The 21,206-nt window shown below is 47.1% G+C and overlaps 1 protein-coding gene across 7 annotated transcripts in view; it reads right to left on the bottom strand.

Annotated features, from left to right (window-relative positions):
- The window catches only part of LOC139269044 (unconventional myosin-XVIIIb-like), a 452,517-nt gene that overhangs the window by 378,991 nt on the left and 52,320 nt on the right, over nt 1–21,206 (bottom strand). For 3 of the 7 annotated variants that reach the window (XM_070888021.1, XM_070888023.1, XM_070888022.1), the window contains exons 3-7: nt 12,977–13,125; nt 10,619–11,158; nt 9,450–9,516; nt 7,251–7,363; nt 2,152–2,328 (exon numbers count right to left, since the gene is read on the bottom strand). In XM_070888021.1, the coding sequence (XP_070744122.1) occupies nt 2,152–2,328; nt 7,251–7,363; nt 9,450–9,516; nt 10,619–11,158; nt 12,977–13,125 (1,046 nt within the window). Of the gene's footprint in view, nt 1–2,151; nt 2,329–7,250; nt 7,364–9,449; nt 9,517–10,618; nt 11,159–12,976; nt 13,126–19,181; nt 19,201–21,206 lie in introns of those variants that run through there. The other 4 variants (XM_070888027.1, XM_070888024.1, XM_070888026.1 and 1 more) reach the window with 4 other exon arrangements.

Below are 21,206 nucleotides of genomic sequence, written 5' to 3'. Positions count from 1 at the left end.
ACTGTTTGTCAGGCCTCCTACTTCTGTGCCATCAGCAAATGTTCAGACTGTGCTCCTGATTCCCAAATGCGGACAGTCTCTGTATCCGGAGAAGGAGAGCCCAGAGGTAACCGTTTCCAACCCTTCTCCAATCTCAGCAACTCCCATTGACGCTCAGCCTCTGGTTCCTGTCCTCAGCCAACTTTCTCCCTGCACCGTTCCACTTCCTTTTAAACCATCCCTCAGCAGAGTGACAGAGGTCTCCTGGCGTCCCGGCGAATATTTATCCCTCAACCAACACCACTAGCACAGGTTATCTGGTAACGACCTTACTGCTGTTTGCAATTAGCTGCAGCATTTCCCCACACTGCAACATTGAAGTTAGCCACTCGAGTGAAACAGCAGCGTGCTCTTGACAGATTTTGGGATTTTGCATTGCATATTTTTCCTCAGGTCAGCAACATGGGCCACTCCTGTATGTGAGGCCTCACTGCCTACAACCTGTGCCTTTGCCTGCCCAATATCCAGTTAAATGTAGTGTACTCAGCAATCAGGGAACCTAGTCACTGTGTTTTGGCTTTTTTTGGGATGTGGGCGTCGTTGGCAAGACCAGCATTTATTGCACATCCCTAGTTGCCCTTGAGAAGGAGGTTGTGAGCTGCCTTCTTGAACCGCTGCAGTCCGTGTGGTGAAGATGCTCCCACAGTGCTGTTAGGGAGGGAGTTCCAGGATTTTGAACCCGGTGATGATGAAGGAACGGCCAATATATTTCCAAGTCGGGATGGTGTGTGAGTTGGAGAGGAACGTGGAGGTGATGGTGTTCCCATGCGCCTGCTGCCCTTGTCCTTCTAGGCGGGTGGAGGTCGCGGGTTTGGGAGGTGCTGCCGAAGAAGCCTTGGTGAGTTACTGCAGTGCATTCACGCTGGAATTACCTCCAGGGCAAGTCTTTCAGCCACCAGCTTTATCCCGCCATGATCCTGACCTATTTTCCTGGGCCAGTGTTCATGACAGATGCAGGGCAGGCTCCCAGTATTCCTGCCGCACAATTGCCAGGGAACAGATTTCCGGGTCGTGACAGCGCTCGCAAGAGAAGGCGGCGGCAGAAGGGGACAGAAGCACCTCCCAGATTTTTTTTTTTCTTGGAACATTTTAAAAGGAAAGGCTGATACGGAACCGCAACCTCCTGGGGAAGAGCTGTGGGGGCAGGAGAGTGAGAGAGAGAGAGGGAGAGAGAGAGGGTGAGGTGCTCACTACGAGGACATCTCCCTCCAACAGGGCCATAGGCTTATGGCAAGCAGCGCATTATGTACCACAAGCAGCTGGTGATCAAGGGTCTTCTCGATGGAGGTGGAGGGGGTGGGGGGTTATTTTCTGACAACTTTGTGAGGCAGGGATTTGAAAGTAGGCCTGACTAGCAGTGACAATCTCCATCTTAGATAAAAATGCTTTCATTTTTGTCACATTTTAGCCCTGTACCCCAGGACCTGCAGTAGAGAAAATAAATTTGTCCCCTCTAATCCTTCTACCTACTATTTTAAATCTATGCCCCTTGGTTATTGACCCCTCTGCTAAGGGAAACAGGTCCTTCCTAGAAAGAAAATACACGTGCAAATCTTTTTTTAATAACACAATGCAGATGAATTATTTTGTATTAAGTGTTTGTGACACCATCTTCCCAAAGATGACGACTGGAACTTCTCATTTTCCAAACAATAAAAGAGTTATCCAAATTTCCCCCCCCCCCTCCCCACCCACCCACCCACCCATCCCCACCCCCCCTCACCCCCCTCACCCCCACATCCCTCATCCACTCCATCCCCCTCACCCCCCACCCCTCACCCACTCCACCCCCCTCACCCCCCACCCCCACACCCACTCCACCCCCCTCACCCCCCACACCCTCCACCCCCACACTCCCCCCTCACCCCCCACCCACTCCACCACCCCCACCCCCACCCTCACCCTCCAACCCCCCCTCACCCCCCACCCACTCCACCACCCCCACCCCCACCCTCACCCTCCAACCCCCCCCTCACCCCCCACCCACTCCACCCCCCACCCACTCCACCCCCGACCTGCCCCCCCCCACCCCCCACGTCAAGACATTTCCCTGTTGGTCAGTTTCAAATGAATCAGATGACTCTTCTGATCATTCTGTCCAATTTCAGTTACCTTTCCTGAGTAGTTGGAAATGGCACTGGACGGTTTGATGATGATGAGATTCGGGCCTGCCTTAGTGTGAATGAGCTGCGACTCATAGCGATGCTGCAGGACATGGAGGATGCTGGACTCGTTCAGGCTGAGGAGCTGTGCAAGGTCCTCTGCAAAATCTAGCTTGGCCGGGTTAGTCTGGGGAAGAGATAGCAGAATAAGACACGGACTGGCTTTACTTAAGGAAGTTACGTACACCATCAGTGTTAAATCATCTGCTATGAAAGCAACAATAGTCAGCAATTACAAGCCAAATACCTCCGCAAATTAGGCGGAACAAGCAATTCACAAGTGACATTTACAAATGGTCATGGTCGCTTTATTGTTGTAGACGATCATCGTACCTTTCTACTACTGTAATGTTTCCTCTTCACAAAACCGTATGCTTATCCCTGCTACATTATCATTCTGTTTTCCATATCTGGAATATTTCAACTCAAACTGATTTATTAAAAAAAATAAAGACTTACATTTATATAGCGCCTTTCACGACCACCGAACCACTCAAAGCGCTTTGCAGCTAATGAAGTACTTTTGGAGTGTAGTCACTGTTATAATGTGGGAAACACGGCAGACAATTTCCGCACAGCAAGCTCCCACAAACAGCAATGTGATAATGACCAGATAATCTGTTTTTGTTATGTTGATTGAGAGATAAATATTGGCCAGGACACCGGGGATAACTCCCCTGCTCTTCCTCGAAATAGTGCCATGGGATCTTTTACATCCACCTGAGAGGGCAGACGGGGCTCAGTTTAACGTCTCATCACAAAGACGGCACCTCCGACAGCATGGCGCTCCCTCAGCACTGCACTGGAGTGTCAGCCTAGATTTATGTGCTCAAGGTCTTGGAGTGGGACTTGAACCCACAACCTTCCGACTCAGAGCTGACAAAACCGTATGCTAATAGTTAACTACATTATCATTCTTCGGCCGCCTGAGGAAAGAGTGTTTGAAGATCAGTCCCTCAAAACTGTCACTAAGCTCATGGTCTACAGGGCTGTAGTAATACCCGCCCCTCCTGTATGGCTCAGAGACGTGGACCATGTACAGTAGACACTTCAAGTCGCTGGAGAAATACCACCAACGATGTCTCCGCAAGATCCTACAAATCCCCTGGGAGGATAGATGCACAAACATTAGCGGCCTCGTCCAGGCCAACATCCTCAACATTGAAGCACTGACCACACTCGATCAGCTCCGTTGGGCGGGCCACATTGTCCGCATATCAGACACGAGACTCCCAAAGCAAGCGCTCTACTCGGAACTCGTCCACGGCAAACGAGCCAAAGGCGGGCAGAGGAAACGTTACAAGGACACCCTCAAAGCCTCCCTGATAAAGTGCGACATCCCTACTGACACCTGGGAGTCCCTGGCCATAGACCGCCCTAAGTGGAGGAAGTGCATCCGGGAGGGCGCTGAGTTCCTCGAGTATCGTCGCCGAGAGTATGCAGAAATCAAGCACAGGCAGCGGAAGGAGCGTGTGGCAAACTAGGCTCCCTGCCCACCTTTTCCCTCAACAAGTATCTGTCCCACCTGTGACATAGACCGTGGTTCTCGTATTAGACTGTACAGCCACCTAAGAACTCATTCTAAGAGTGGAAGCAAGTCTTCCTCGATTCCAAGGGAATGCCTATGATGATGACATTATTATTCTGTTTTTCAAATCTGGAATACTTCAACTTAGACTGATTTATTAAGATCTAACAACCCAAACCACAAATGCAACGCCCCTATTTAAGAAAGGAGGGAGACAGAAAGCAGGAAACTATAGACGAGTTAGCCTAATATCTGTCATTAGGAAAATGCTGGAGTCCATTGTTAAGGAAGTAGTAGCTGGACATTTAGAAAATCATAATGCAGTCAAGCAGAGTCAACATGCTTTTACGAAAGGGAAATCACGTTTGACAAACTTGCTGGAGTTCTTTGAGGATCTAATGAGCAGTTTGTATAAAGGAGAACCAGCTGATGTTGTATATCTGAATTTCCAGAAAGCATTTGATAAGGTGCCACACAAAAGGTTACTGCACAAGATAAAAGCTCACAGGGTTGGGGGTAATATATTATCCTGGATAGAGGATTGGCTAACTAACAGATAACAGAGAGTCAGGATAAATGGGCCATTTTCAGGTTGGCAAACAGTAACTAGTGGGGTGCCACAGGGATCGGTGCTGGGTCCTCAACTATTTACAATCTATATTAATAACTTGGATGAAGGTACCGAGTGTAACATTGCCAAATTTGCTGATGATACAAAAGATAGATGAGAAAGCAAGTTGCGAGAAGGACATAAAGAATCTACAAAGGGATATAGATCGGCTCAGTGAGTGGGCAAAAATTTGGCAGATGGAGTATAATGTGGGAAAATGTGAGGTGATCCACTTTGGTAGGAGAAATAAAAAAGCAAATTATTATTTAAATGGAGAGCGATTACAAAATACTGTAGTACAGAGGGATCTGGGGGTTCTTGTACATGAAACACAAAATGTTAGTATGCAGGTACAGCAAGTAATCAGGAAGGCAAATGGAATGTCGGCCTTTATTGCAAGGGGGATAGAGTATAAAAGCAGAGAAGTCCTGCTCCAACTGTACAGGGTATTGGTGAGGCCACACCTGGAGTACTGCGTACAGTTTTGGTCTTCTTATTTAAGAAAGGATATACTTGCATTGGAGGTAGTTCAGAGAAGGTTCACGGGATTGATTCCTGAGATGAAGGGGTTGTCATATGAAGAAAGGTTGGACCTATACTCCTTGGAGTTCAGAAGAATGAGAGGTGATCTTATCGAAACATAAGATTCTGAGGGGGCTCGACAAGGTAGATGCAGAGAGGATATTTCTCCTCGTGGGGGAATCTAAAACTAGGGGGCATAATTTCAGAATAAGGGGCCGCCCATTTAAAACAGAAATGAGGAAGAATTTCTTCTTCAGAGGGTCGTGAATCTTTTGAATTCTCTACCCCAGAGAGCTGTGGAGATTGGGTCACTGAATATATTTAAGGTGGAGATAGACAGATTTTTGAATGATAAGGGAGTCAAGGGTTATGGGGAGTGGGCGGGGAAGTGGGGTTGAGGCCAGAATCAGATCAGCCATGTTCTTATTGTATGGCGGAGCAGGCTCGAGGTGCCAAATGGCCGACTCCTGTTCCTATTTCTTATGTTCTTTGGAGAAAAATCAGCCTTGGATGGTGCACCCACCACAGTTGCCACTCCTGCCTCACCTCTCCAGCTGATTGGTTGCGTAGCTGCCTGGAAGCGACAGCCACGAAATGAAGAAATACAATGTCTGAAGAAGTTTAGGATGGACAAGTATCATAACCAGACTGGTGCAGTGCTGTCATTACTTCACAAGGTGGAGCTCACACCTGCAGGCTGTCACTGCACAAAGCAGTGTTCATCATTTGAAGGTCAGATCATTGCAAACATGGAGAGTTTTTGAGCATAGATTGCAAATCCATTAAATGCAGAGTCTGGTTTCCTTTTTTTAAATCAGTTAATCACATATTGCTTTACCCTATCCCCACAAAAACAGTAACTTTCACAGGGAATAACTGAGACTTAACTGGTGTGAATTAGAATACATAATCTGCTTCACCCATGTATAATGATAGATATATCGTAGAATGGTTACAGCACGGGAGAAGGCCATTCGGCCCGTCGAGCCCGTGCCGACTATCAGCTCGTCCCACGCCCCCCGCCCTTTCCCCGTAGCCTTGCAAATTTTTTTCTTTCAGATACTTATCCAACTCCCTTTTGAAAGATAAAGTTGAGTTTGCCTCCACCATCCTTTCAGGCCGTGCATTCCAGATCCTAACCACTCGCTGCGTAAAAAGGTTTTTTCTTACATCGCCTTTGGTTCTTTTGCCAATCACCTTAAATCAGTGTCCTCTGGTTCTCGACCCGTCTGCCAATGGGAACAGTCTCTCTCTCGATCTATTCTATCCAGACCCCTCATGATTTTGAACATCTCGATCAAATCTCCTCTCAATCTTCTCTGCTCTAAGGAGAACAACCCCAGCTCCTCCAGTCTATCAACATAACTGAAGTCCCTCATCCCTGGGACCATTCTCGGAAATCATTCCTGCACCCTCTCCCAGGCCTTCACATCCTTCCTAAAGTGCAGTACCCAGAATTGGACACAATACTCCAGTTGGGGCCGAACCAGTGTTTTATATAGGTTAATTATAATTTCCACACTTTTGTACTCTATACCTCTATTTATGAAGCCCAGGATCCCGTAAGCCCTTTTTAATTGCTTTCTCAACCTGCATCATAATTCATTACAAGTTATTTTTTGCAGTCGGCCAAGACTTAGGTAGAGATTATCCAAAAATGCACGGCAACATTCTCAGGACATTATAGAAGTGATTCTTTCTGGCCAGTTTAAAGAGTTATTTAAAGAATCAGTGTCTGTTGGAGTGAAATATTTTGGCATAACTTGGCATCACATCACAGATAAAGTTTGCCAAAAACTCGAGGGAATTCTCCCTCCCCGCCTCCCTCCCTTACCTCCGCCCCCTCCCTCCCCTCACCCTCACCCCCTCCCCTTCCCCTCCCCCCTCCCCTTCCCTCTCCCCCTCCAGTGTGGAACTCAGTCACGAGGCGGTTTCCAGGTTCAGTGCTAACTTAGTTGATCTCAGTTGGCCTCAGTGTCCCATGGTGGGAAATATGGCCGTTAAACTCAATCTCAGCGGTTAAATGGGGCGGTAACTGGGTGATCCTGATGGAAAGTCTAGCCCTTAGAGTTCCCACTCGTCACCATTGCCCACTAAGGCCTGCCAAAAATTGCCTGCAGTGGGACATCCGGTGAAGACAGACAAGGCTCAGCTGTCTGTTCACCGGATGTCACCTGAGTGTTCAAATAAACCGACCACACTCAGCAGCCAGGCTCACACATGAAGAATGCCATTTGGGTGACATGCCGCGGCACAGCCAGACCCCCGAGCTGGACCTCAGTGAGAGCCAGTTGCCTTCGAGGAGAGAAAACTGGAGAGAATGAAAAAAAAATGTTTCGTTAAAAAAAAAATGAAACAAATAGGAGTGTTGAGGTTGCCGAATACTCACTTTATGAATGAGTCCTTCGTCTATGTCCACGATCGTGCTGTCACTTTCAATTCGGATTCGGACTTGGCCCTCTGGAAGTTCTGGGGTTCCAACATCTGGTTTGAGTACCGTGGCTGATGAGAGGAGAAACAGATTTATTTGGGGGTCGGGGGTTGGGGGTTGGCGAGGGAAGAAGAGCAAAACTCAACCAGGAAGTGCTTACTGTTGAGATGAAGCCAACTGTGCTGGCAGGTACAATGGTGCAGGACATATATGAGGGAGCTCCTAGTGTACAACAATTGAGCATCATTTCATTTTCAGAAAGAAAGACAGACCTGGATTTATATAGCGCCTTTCACAATCTCTGGACGTCCCAAAACGCTTTACAGCCAATGAAGTGTGGTCACTGTTGTGATGTGGGAAACGCGGCAGCCAATTGGCGCACAGCAAGCGCCCACAAACAGCAATGGGATAATGACGAGGTAATTTGTTTTGGTAATGTTGAGGGTTGAGGGATAAATATTGGCCAAGACACCCGGCAGAACTCGCCTGCCCTTCTTCAAAATAGTGCCTGAGCATCAGACGCTCGTTCTACACAGCGCCTGATATTCAGATCCGTTGACCATGTGACAGGTGGTCGATCCGATACCGCCCGTCCTGTGCCTCCGTCCAAGATGAATTTCTAGGCCCTTGCATGTATATAGCTTTTTGTGGCATCTATGATGTCCCAAAGCACTTCACATCGAAAACATTTGTTTTAACAACAACAACAACAACAATGGGAGGAGAAATTCAGCCGCTTTGCGCCTCCCATTAGTGCCTGCAGGGGGCGCTATCAGGATGGTAAGGGGTTACCAACCGGGCGCAGTGAATGCAGCGGCGCCTGCGAACCTCAGTGCCTCGTTATCTAGCACCCCGTAGATCATGACATCATAAAGTGCGCAGTTCCCCTCCCGCTCCCTGCTGTATCGCCGGGCGTCACCAACAGCAGGAAGAGGGGGAGTTGTCACCTCGGCTGGCCGCTTGGGGAGCGCTAATTAAAGGGAATGGCAAACTTTGTTCTTTGCACCAGTCGGGTGCCTGCTGAACGTTTTTAATGCAAAATATCCAAGCCCTCCACTCTCAGGGCAGTAATGGCAGTCACGCAGGTCCTCTTTCAACGCAGAACTGAGCAGAAGTACGTTGTGCCCATCGTTGGCCCTTCCCTTTAAGAGAGGGAAACAGCCTCGGCTGCCGGCAGCACTGCACATTCTTCAGCACTTTGCCCCGTTCTCGCACTTTAGCGCTCTAAGAGAAGCGGTTAGCGCCTGAATTATCGCTCCACTTCCCTCTTGGAGAGCCAAAGCTGAAGTCCCCGGGAGCAGAAAATTATCACCTGGCGATACTTTGAGATTTCAAAAGTTAGCGCCCCAAATGAGGCCCAACGGAATTTCTAGCCCCTTAAATTTATATAGCACCTTTAATGTAGTAAAACGTCCCAAGGTGCTTCACCAGGAGTATTATAAGACAAACAAATTAATACTGAGCCACATAAGAAGTTAGGGCACAGCTTGGTCAAAGAGGTAGGTTTTAAGGAGCATCTTAAAAGAGTAAAGAGAGGTAGAGAGGCGGAGAGGTTTAGGGAGGGAGTTCCAGAGCTTGGGGCCGAGGCAACAGAAGGCACGGCCACCGATGGTTGAGCGATTATAATCAGGGATGCTCAGGAGGGCAGAATTAGAGGAGCGCAGACATCTCAGGGGGTTTTGGGGCTGGAGGAGATTACAGAGATAGGGAGGGGCAAGGCCATGGAGGGATTTGGAAACAAGGATGAGAATTTTGAAATCGAGGCGTTGCTTGTCCTGTTGAAGTGCAATTATTGTTGCTAATTAGGCAAACGTGACGGCCATTTTGCACACAAGATCCCACAGTGAGATGAGGGACAGTTAACCTGTTTTTGATGGTGTTGGTTGAGGGAAGAATGTTGGTCAGGACATCAGGAGAACTCTCTGTTCCTCTTTGAAGCATTTCATGAGATCTTTAACACACAAATGCTCAACATCTCATCTAAAGGCCAACAGAGGGACTTGACCCTGTAATTTTCTTCCTTCACATCGACCTGCTGATATTCAGCCCTGCCGTAATCTGCCAATTGTTCATTAATACTTCAATATCAGAAGCAAAATCAAACAGATTTAGTCAGAACATGTACGAGTTCATAGGTTAAGAACATAGAGTAATTACCTAAAGTAAATCCTTCTTTGTTCACATACCAGACCCGGTCCGTCTCATACCAAACATCGTCTCTCACCTAAAACAAGGAAAATTACAAATTTCAGTTCAACTGATTTTTTTTATTCATGGACATCGCTGGCATTTATTGCTCATCCCTAATTTTTTTTTTTTATAATTCGTAGCCAATCGTTCCAATTCTTTGTCAGATCACAAACGCCAGAGGTCACCTTGCACACATCAAGGATCACTCTGCGCCAATGCTCTTAGCTAAAAGGCCTAGAGCCACTGCACCGTTCCTGGAAGTACTGCAATACCAGTTTCGTGCCATGGAGGTGGATGGGTCAAGCCACCCCACCCACCTCTTTTGAGAGGGTGGTGGTGAGCCACTTTCTTGAACCACAGAGGGACAGTTAAGAGTCTGGAGGTGTCGGTCTGGAGTCACATATAGGCCAGACCGGGTAAGGGCGGCAGATTTCCTTCCCTAAAGTACATTAGTGATTCAGATGGGTTTTTACAACAATCTGGTAGTTTTATGGTCATCATTAATGACACGAGCTTTTTTCTTTAAATTCCAGATTTATTTAATTAACCAAATTTAAATTCCCCAGCTGCCATTTGAACCCACATCACCCAGGCCAGGTCTATGGATTACTAGCCCAGCAACATAACCACTATGCTACCTAGTACAACCATACACAGGTACAACTGATTTACATTTATTCCACTGATACAGACCATGTCCAGTGGAGACGGTTCCTTCAAATGTTGACGGTATTGGGCCTAATTTAATTTTTTTTTTAAATCCCCCTTATATTGGCATAGAAGACGAGAGAAAGAAAAATAGAAAGTTTTCCAGCTTTACAAATTTGCACCGGGTACTATAAGTAATTTAACAGTATGTAATTCAGCACAACAATCCTTTGACCGTGAAAGCTGGCGCAAAGTGCATGGCTTACTTCACTGAGAAACCGATATGTACAAATCTAAAAGAGGACATTGGTCAGAATGTTGAGTTTCCTCTTGGGAAAAACTGAAATCAGATCACTTGCCTTTCCATCAACCAGGTCTGAGAAGCATGCAGTGCAATCTGGGAGTAAGGATCTACCTTCTGATTACTGCTATTAGAGAAATGCAACATCCTGAATTGGGTGGTGGGTCGTCCCGTGGACAGTAATTACCTTCTCTACATCCACTTGTTCCCCTCGATTTTCCTCAATCTCTTGATTTGCTTCGTGATTTCCGTGTGGGTGCCCTGCTGTACGCTCCCCTGCTGGGCCCTCGGGTATTCGACTACCCGCCTCCTGCCCGCCTCGTGTAACCTCCCCCACGTCCAATTGAGATTTCCAATCCTCCTTTGAAAATTCTCCATCTCTGCCTGGCTGTTGCTGAGCACCGAGCTTGGTTTCCATAGCAACTGGGCCTTGACTGGTTTGGAACGCACCAACATTTTGCAGAGGACTGTCCATGTTTCCCAGAGTCTGGTTCCCTGCTGACGGAGCTGTCTCTTGGGTGCCTTTTGTTTTGCGAAGCACTTTGGCGCGTTTGCATTCGCCCTTTGTCTCTGGTGGTGGTGCTGATGGGCCCTCGGGTCCATCGTCGTGGTGCCCGTTTACCAATAGCTGAGCTCCGCGGTCCATTGCTTCGTCTACTGGCTGGCCTTCATTCTGAGTTACATGTAAAAAATGTTGAACCAAGCTATCATCCAATTTAGGTCGTTGCTGTAATGGGAGATAAGTGAAGGGTTATGGTTAATCGTGGTGAAAGTGGTGGGCGGTGAAGCATCTTAATCTATGGCGTACAAGATTATCAAGACGGGAAAAATCAGAACACACTGAACAATTTAATCAAAGGTTGTTCAAAAAACTTCATTCAAAAACACATTTTTGTCCCATTTTATTGCAATTTGAAATAGTTATTGTACTGCACCTTTAACCCAGCTGGTCGCCAAATGCCTCCAAGATGTTTAGGTGGGGTTAGGTGTGGGATGGGATCAGAATCAGTTGCTAGATATGAATCAATCATATCCTGTCATTAAAACTATAGAAACACAACAACAACTTGCATTTATATAGCACCTTTAATGTAGTAAAACATTCCACGTCGCTTCCCTGGAGTGTTAGCAGGCAAAATTTGACACTGAGCCACATAAGGTCAAATTAGAACACTTGGTCAAAGAGGTATGTTTTAAGGAGCATCACAAAAGAGGAAAGAGAGGCAGAGAGGTTTAGGCAGGGAGTTCCCGAACCCAGGGCCCAGGCAACAGAAGGCAGGGCCACCGATGGTTCAACATTATAATCAGGGATGCTCAAAAGGGCAGAATTAGAGGAGCGCAGATATCTCGCAGTGGCGGGGGGGGTTCATACAATCATAGAAAATTACGACACTGGAGGCCATTCAGCCCATCATATCCGTGCCAGTCAAAAAAGAGTTACCCAGCCTAATCCCACCTTTCAGCACTCGGTCCGTAGCCCTATAGGTTACGGCTCTTTAAGTACACACCAAGTACCTTTTAAATGTGATGAAGATTTCTGCCTCTACCAGCCCTTCAGGCAGTGAGTTCCAGACCCCCACTACCCTCTGGGTGAAAAATGTTTTCCTCTTCTCCCCTCTAATCCTTCTACCAATTAATCTATGCCCCCTGGTTATTGACCCCTGTGCTAAGGGAAATAGGTCCTTCCTATCCACTCTATCTAGGCCCCTCATCATTTTATACGCCTCAATTAAATCTCTCCTCAGCCTCCTCTGTCGTATCCAATGCCACCCCAGCGGAAGTCCTGCCTCGCGAGTGATTTTGGGCTTATCGAGTGGAACTGCCGCGTAAAATCTCCTGCTCTACTTCCTGTCGAGGGTGGGGGTGGGGCCAGGACGCGAATTTTCCAGCGGTGTGCAGAGGGACGCGTAGCACTGGCGGGCAAACAGGGCCCTCCCCTTCTATTAAAGGGGCGGGCCAAGCTGCAGACTCTGCGGGCGGGAAACAGGGCCATTGCTGGAATGCCGGGGGGGGAACGAAGTGCTGGGTTGCAAGATGGTGGCACGGACCCCGCGATCTACAATCAAGAAGGCCGCGATCGATAAGCCAGCCATTTTTTTTTTTTACCGTTACATTTCCTCTTTAATTTCCGCCCCGTGGCGAAAACCAGTCGCGGCATATGGTGATGATGTCGTGACAGAGGCCCGGGGCGCTACCAGTTAATGCCACTACTAAATTCCTGCGGAATTTCCCGGGAGACGGTAGCGGTGATGCTCCCGGGCGAAAAGCCGTTTGCAACCCCCGCCCCCCAGAATTTCCCCCCCCCCCCCCCCCCCAAGCTTTTGATCACCTGCCCTAATTTGTCCTTATGTGGCTCGGTGTCAATTGTTTTGTCTTATAACGCTCCTGTGAAGCGCCTTGGGACAGTTCACTACGTCAAAGGCGCTATATCAATACAAGTTGTTGTTGTTGTTGTTAAGCTCATCATCCCTTCGATTGCACTCTCCCACACGGCCTTCCGTCCCTCCTGCCCACTTCTCACCGTGCTGGCCTCTCGGACGCTCACCTGATGTTCGACTCTTCGCTCCTTTTCCTGCTCCTGGGTCTCTTTCGCTTCTTTCTCCATTTGCCGGACAAGCTGCTTAATGAATCCTGCGGGAGCTACGGGGGAGGTCGGTGACACAGGGGGAGTAGGCTGCTCTTTCTGTTTGATCTATTTTTATACAAACGGACCAAGAGCTATTTTAGAACAGCATTGTTTGATCCCCTGCAACTTTTTCATGTCAAGCAACGGGGTTCGAATTATAAACAAAATCAACCCAGCAAGGTACTCAATGCCTTGTCTCTCAATATTTAAGATTCTGAAGGGGATTGGCAGGGTAGATGCTGAGAGGTTGTTTTCCCCGGGCTGGAGTGTCTAGAACTAGGGGGCACAGTCTCAGGATAAGGGGTCGGCCATTTAAGACAGACACGAGGAGGAATTTCTTCACTCAGAGGGTTGTGAACCTTTGGAATTCTCTGCCCCAGAGGGCTGTGGAGGCTGAGTCTCTGAATATATTCAAGGCTGAGCTAGATAGATTTTTGCTCTCTAGGGGAATCAAGGTATAAGGGGATCGGGCGGGAAAATGGAGTTGAGGTCAATGATCAGCCATGATCTTATTGAAAAGTGGAGCAGGCTCAAGGGGCCGAATGGCCTACTCCTGTTCCTATTTCTTATGTTCTTAAGTTCTTATGTAATATTTCCCCCTTCCTCAAGGCATCAACTCCATCACTCTTCCAACTGGCAGGTCCCCAATGGCCATTAGTCACGCGGGAACATCTGGCCGGAAGGCTAGTCAACCACAGGAGCATCACAGCCAGACCCAATCCTGAGCTCTCTGGGCATCCTTCCAAAGCTCAGCGGGTAATGTCACACATGAACAATGTTCATTCAGGTGAGCTGGACCTGACCCCACCAAGGGGTCAATGCCATCAAAGGAGGAAGGGTTTGCGGAAAGGAAGGACATAATCAATGCCTGAGAAGAATGGGAGGGATTTTAAGTACACTTTAAACTTTAGATAGATATATTATATCAAATTACTGATGTGGATAACATGCATAGTTCAGTTTCCAGTAGAGTAACAACAAGGGAGTGGGGCCTGTGACATGTGAAATGGTTTACAATCACAAATGCTTTCCAAAATCACTGTTATTCCGTACAGCCCTTCTCTCTTGAAGGAGCGGGCGTGTGCTGGGGTAAGGGTCCACAAGTTGAGGGTCACCCTCTGGTACATCGCCCAACCTAGACAGTGTGCGCCAGGTGGCTATTCAACCGCAGGGTGCTTCACCGCCAAGCCTGAACCTGTCCACACACGCACCCTTCCGGCAGGGGAAAGCATCAGCCAGCGATGAGAATGGTTTATTTAGCCCCTCGCTAACCCCCAGGGGAGTTCAGGCAACTTATAACACCACACTTTGATGTGGCTAAGATTGTTTTTGTTTAATATATTTTAGGTTATAGTTCACCATAGCCCTTTGAGACTTCAGACACAAGCCAGACGAAAGTTCATCTCTCCATCTCTGACCGAGCCAGGAAACAACATGCTCATTCAGGAAATTACCTACGAAGCACACCTCTCACCAACACTTAGTAATAGTGTGAGTGTCCATTCCCAATGCAGCTTATAATAAGCATCTTAGGTCCAGTTAGGTGTTTTTCATCCAACAGAGCATTGGGTAGGAAATAGAAAGTTGTATTGTGTATGGGTTGTGTATATAAACATTAGATTTTACATTTTCAGGGCAATCGCCAGTACCTCGGGCGATGCTCAAGGCTCCATTTGTTGGTCAGATTAGATTTTACTACTCCAGTTATTATTATATCGGTGGGCCGTATGGCCTCCTTCTGTGCTGTTGTACTGTGTGGTTTTGTGATTACTGGGCACATTCAGAGGGCCAATAGCAACACTGAACCAACCATGCACGTACCAAGCACATGGGCGGGTGGTCACAAGTCACCTAGGGTGCTTTGACATCTCTGATCTTCCAAGGTGGCCCCAGCACAGGTCCGTGCAAGCAACAATGTTCAGTGACTGCCCATGTGGGTAGGGCAACAGCTCAGGCTGCTCCAGGCCAGGACTCAAGGATGAACAGTGCCAACCACCGCCATTGTCACCAGCTGCCACTTACCAACAATCACTCCAAACTCCACAATCCTACACGCTCATCCTCCTCCCTTCATCCTGACTGTGCTAAAACGAAGACTGATCACACGGTCTCCGCCTCTCACTCCATTTCTCCCGTGGACCTCTTTCCTGCCCTCAGTCTTCCTTTTTTTTTTAGTTGCTAGGAGCTAAATTAAAAAGTAGGACCTCAAAAGTAGTAATCTCGGGATTGCTACCAGTGCCACGTGCTAGTCAGAGTAGGAATCGCAGGATAGCCCAGATGAATACGTGGCTTGAGCAGTGGTGCAGCAGCGAGGGATTCAAATTCCTGGGGCATTGGAACCAGTTCTGGGGGGGATGGGACCGGACCGGACAAACCGGACGGTCTGCACCTGGGCAGGACCAGAACCAATGCCCTAGGGGGAGTGTTTGCTCGTGCTGTTGGGGAGGAGTTAAACTAACCATGGCAGGGGATGGGAACCAAAGCAGGGAGACAGAGGGAAACAAAATGGAGACAGAAGCAAAAGACAGAAAGGAGATGAGTAAAAGTGGAGGGCAGAGAAACCCAAGGCAAAAAACAAAAAGGGCTACTGTACAGCAAAATTCTAAAGGGTCAAAGTGTAATAAAAAGGCAAGCCTGAAAGCTCGGTGCCTCAATGCGAGGAGTATTTGGAACCCAGGAGAGGGCTCTGAGCTAGTTAGAGTGGGTGAGAGCTCAAATGAACAGGAACCCAAGAAATAATGCAAAAGGCAGGAGGCAACAGAGCAGAGTAGCACTGGGGTAAGTGTAAAGCACAAGGTGATAGGAAGGGACAATATGTATGAATATAAAATGGTCTGCAGGAGGGGTCAAAACTAAAAATCATGGTTTAAAAACTAGTATTAAAACACTCTACCTAAATGCAAGCAGCATTCGAAATAAAGTAAATGAATTGACGGCACAAATCATTATGATTGCGCAAAACATAAAAACAAATAGTAAAAGCTTTTACCGATATATAAAATGGAAAAGAGTGACTAAAGTAAATGTTGGTCCCTTAGAAGATGAAAAGGGGGATTTAATAATGGAAAATGTGGAAATGGCTGAGACCTTAAACAATTATTTTGCTTCGGTCTTCACAGTGGAAGTCACAAAAGCCATGCCAAAAATTGCTGGTCACGGGAATGTGGGAAGGGAGGATCTTGAGATAATCACTATCACTAGGGGGGTAGTGCTGGACAGGCTAATGGGACTCAAGGTAGACAAGTCTCCTGGTCCTGATGAAATGCATCCCAGGGTATTAAAAGAGATGGCGGAATTTATAGCAGATGCATTCGTTATAATCTACCAAAATTCTCTAGACTCTGGGGAGGTACCAGCAGATTGGAAAGCAGCTAATGTAACGCCTCTGTTTAAAAAGTGGGGCAGATAAAAGGCAGGTAACTATAGGCCAGTTAGTTTAACATCTGTAGTGGGGAAAATGCTTGAAGCTATCATCAAGGAAGAAATAGCGGGACATCTAGATAGGAATAGTGCAATCAAGCAGACGCAACATGGATTCATGAAGGGGAAATCACGTTTAACTAATTTACTGGAATTCTTTGAGGATATAACGAGCATGGTGGATAGAGGTGTACCGATGGATGTGGTGTATTTAGATTTTCAAAAGGCATTCGATAAGGTGCCACACAAAAGGTTACTGCAGAAGATAAAGGTAAGCGGAGTCAGAGGAAATGTATTAGCATGGATCGAGAATTGGCTGGCTAACAGAAAGCAGAGAGTCGGGATAAATGGGTCCTTTTCGGGTTGGAAATCGGTGGTTAGTGGTGTGCCACAGGGATCGGTGCTGGGACCACAACTGTTTACAATATACCTAGATGACCTGGAAGAGGGGACAGAGTGTAGTGTAACAAAATTTGCAGATGACACAAAGATTAGTGGGAAAGCGGGTTGTGCAGAGAAGCTGCAAAGAGATTTAGATAGGTTAAGCGAATGGGCTAAGGTTTGGCAGATGGAATACAATGTCGGAAAATGTGAGGTCATCCACCTTGGAAAAAAAAACAGTAAAAGGGAATATTATTTGAATAGGGAGAAATTACAACATGCTGCGGTGCAGAGGGACCTGGAGGTCCTTGTGCATGAATCCCAAAAAGTTAGTTTGCAGGTGCAGCAGGTAATCAGGAAGGCGAATGGAATGTTGGCCTTCATTACGAGAGGGATGGAGTACAAAAGCAGGGAGGTCCTGCTGCAACTGTTTCGGGTATTGGTAAGGCCACACTTGGAGTACTGCGTGCAGTTTTGGTCACCTTACTTAAGGAAGGATATACTGGCTTTGGAGGGGGTACAGAGACGATTCACTAGGCTGATTCCGGAGATGAGGGGGTTACCTTATGATGATAATTTGAGTATACTGAGTCTTTACTCGTTGGATTTCAGAAGGATGAGGGGTGATCTTATCGAAACATTTAAAATAATGAAAGGGATAGTCAAGATAGAGGCAGAGAGGTTGTTTCCACTGGTCGGGGAGACTAGAACTAGGGGGCACAGCCTCAAAATACGGGGGAGCCAATTTAAAACTGAGTTGAGAAGGAATTTCTTCTCCCAGAGGGTTGTGAATCTGTGGAATTCTCTGCCCAAGGAAGCAGTTGAGGCTAGCTCATTGAATATATTTAAATCACAGACAGATAGATTTTTAACCAATAAGGGAATTAAGGGTTATGGGGAGCGGGCGGGTAAGTGGAGCTGAGTCCACGGCCAGATCAGCCATGATCTTGTTGAATGGCGGAGCAGGCTCGAGGGGCTAGATGGCCTACTCCTGTTCCTAATTCTTATGTTCTTATGTTCTTATGTTCTTATGTTCCTCCCGTGGTCTTCAAACTTTTAAAGCCCGTCATCTAATCATCATGTCTTGATTTACCTCACTCTTCCATCTCATCTTTCCAACCTCTGTGGTTTCCTGTACCTTGAGGCCTTGACCTTGTTGATGATAGAAATTGGCGGTCAGCCCTCCCTCTCCCCAAATAGACACACACATACTCTCTCTCTTCCTGCTCTCCGACTCCCCTCCCCTCTCCATCTCCCACCCCCGCCTCCCCACTCCTCTGTCCCCAGTCTCTCCCAGTCTTTCCATCTTGCCCCCCTCTGTGGGCCGATTGTGAAGCAGAGTTACACCATTTCAGTGTATGGATACCACGGTTTATCAAAGTTATAGCTCCCTGACAACAAAGGTGGATTGACAGTTGACAGCACAAATGTGCAGGATACACAGAACTATGGAGCAGTGGAATGAGAGATGGGACAACATGACCTGAAATTACTAATGTTCATAGACAGGAGAGGTCTGCTTCGGAGTCAGATAAATAGCCTTCAACACAGATGCAGCTTGACCTATGCAGTGGGATGCTGTATGTTCAAATAGAAAACCCTTCTGTGGGGATTTGAAAAGTTCAAGTGCCCGATCGCAGGTGTGGACAGTATCACCGGGCATAGGCAGTGTATCAATCGGAAGGATATCTCACAGGCCAATATGATTTCTGTGTGTTCCGCTCTATTCAGGTTAATATAGTGTCTGAATTTCCCACCAGTGGCGGATCTGTAAACGCCAGTATCGCACAGCTCAACTGACTCTCTGCAGACATAACCCACATAGCACACACCTGCCGTGTACACTGCACTGAAATCCTAGCAACAACACTGCGTGGCTTCCAAAATGAAACCACTGTGGAGAACTTCGGAGTGTAGTCTATGCCAGATTCTCATCACATCGCAAAGCCTCACGAATGGTTAGCACCATAGTTGAGTTGAGGCTAGATATCATAGCCTCATTTTCCAAACCACACTCACCACTAGTGAGACTCTGTGCTGAAAGCAGGGCCTTATTAAAGTGCCTGAAAACACAAGTCATGCAGGGTGACCAGGATCTTGCTTAACTGACCAGTTTGGATAAACAGCATCCCTCTGTATAGAGTTACTTTTTTGAAAATACTCATTTTCATATCTTAAATCATGCATGCACAAAATACAGCGCTATGAAGAATCTAATTAACATCGACAAAGCTTTGGCCTCACATTCTGGTGTTAGCAAAGAAGAGATGGAGCCTTGCAGACATTTTCATTCCATTTACCACTCAGACAGTCAGACTTGTACCTTGGGCTTTTTGTTACAGTTCTCCAACCTACAACAGCTGCAACAGAGATTGCCAATAATTTGGGATCTCAAAGACAATTTCTTCCATGAAAAAAAAATTGATTCTAAACATAATAAAACTATTGGTGGTGTGTTACTAGCACTCATAGAAATGGTTACAGCACGGAAGGCGGCCATTCGGCCTGTCGAGCCCCTGCCAGTTCTCTAAGAGCATCTCAGCTCGCCCTACAAAAAAAATTCTCAGGTGCTGATCCAACTCCCTTTTGAAAGCTGTGACTGAGTCTGCCTCCACCACCCTTTCAGCCAGTGCATTCCAGATCCTAACCACTCGCTGCATAAAAAGGTTTCTTCTTATATCGCCTTTGGTTCTTTTGCCAATCACCTTAAATCTGTGTCCTCTGGTTCTCGACCCTTCCGCCTATGGGAACAGTCTCTCTCTCTATCTACTCTGTCCAGACCCCTCATGATCTTGAACACCTCGATCAAATCTCCTCTCAACCTTCTCTGCTCTAAGGAGAACAAACCCCAGCTTCTCCAGTCTATCCGCGTAACTGAAGTCCCTCATCCCTGGAATCGTTCTCAGTATCAACATTAAGTATCCCAGGTCAGGTATAGGTGCACAGCTCCTTCTACTTTACTCAACAATGTGCTTTAGCCCCAACCACAGAAATGTAGCCACGTACCTAACTGGGTGGGGAGCTTAACCAGAAGCTCCCCGCTTTAGTTTGTAGTCCGGCTGTGCCCGAGTTCTTTTTATAAAACTTCATCCACAAAGCGAAACCTGACTTTAATATCACAATACAAAAATGTGAAAAATTGCAAAGTGCCGCAGTACAGCGGGACCTGGGGGTACTGGTGCATGAAACACAATAGGTTAATATGCAGGCACAGCAAATGATCAGGAAGGCCGAGGAGATGGAGTATAAAAGCAGGGAAGTCTTGCTACAGTTATACAGGGTATCGGTGAGGCCACACCTGGAATACTGTGTGCAGTTTTGGTTTCCATATTTAAGAAAGAATATACTTGCTTTGGAGGCAGTTCAGAGAAGGTTCACTAGGTTGATTCCGGGAATGAGGGGGTTGACTTATGAGGAAAGGTTGAGTAGGTTGAGCCTATACACATTGGAATTCAGAAGAATGAGAGATGATCTTATTGAAACGTATAAGATTCTGAGGGGGCTTGACAGGCTAGATGCAGAGAGGATGTTTCCCTTCATGCGGGAATCTAGAACTAGAGGGCATGATCTTAGAATAAGGGGCCGCCCATTTAAAACTGAGATGAGGAGGAATTTCTTCTCTGAGGGTTGTAAATCTGTGGAATTCGCTGCCTCAAAGCTGGAAGCTGGGACATTAAATAAATTGAGATGGACAGTTTCTTAACTGATGAGGGGAAAAGGGGTTATGGGGAGCAGGCAGGGAAGTGGACCTGAGTCCATGATCAGATCAGCCATGATCTTATTGAATGGCGAAGCAGGCTCAAGGGGCCGTATGGCCTACCCCTGCTCTATTTCTTATGTTCTTAGTATTCCTTCAGTACATACGGATTTGTGACGGTGTCACCAGGAGGCAGGAAGGGTTGCAGGATCAATCGCAGACATTCAACGGGATGCATATTAGAATAAACCTGAAGAGTCATGAAGGTTTTTAGGGCCGAACTTGGTGACGGTCAAGTCCCACCCAAAAGGCCGCCGAGAGGCCGGGCAGCACTTTGGGCAGGAAATTGATGAAAAATAATTGAAAAGTTGGGCCGGCGGCAAACGAGTGACGTATGGCGTTAAACTGGGTGGGAGTGGGCCTGAGCTCCCAATCCCGGCGGCAAAGGCTCTTGCCACCGAAGTGCCTCCGAGGATGGAGGGTCGCAGATGCTCAAATAAAAATGATTGGGAAAAAAAAAAAAATTACCCGGAAGACCTTCAGGGGAACCCATTAAGGTGACTCGCTGTGAAAAAAACATTGATTAAAAAGTTCACTAACCTTCTTTTTCCAGCTTTAAAAAAAAACTTACCTCGAGGGTTAGACCAGCCT

This window comes from Pristiophorus japonicus, chromosome 8 (assembly GCF_044704955.1).
Source record: "Pristiophorus japonicus isolate sPriJap1 chromosome 8, sPriJap1.hap1, whole genome shotgun sequence".
In the NCBI taxonomy this organism is placed as follows: domain Eukaryota; kingdom Metazoa; phylum Chordata; class Chondrichthyes; family Pristiophoridae; genus Pristiophorus; species Pristiophorus japonicus.
The sequence above is the reverse complement of the archived record's forward strand: the minus strand, read 5'-3'. Positions and strand labels throughout refer to the sequence as shown.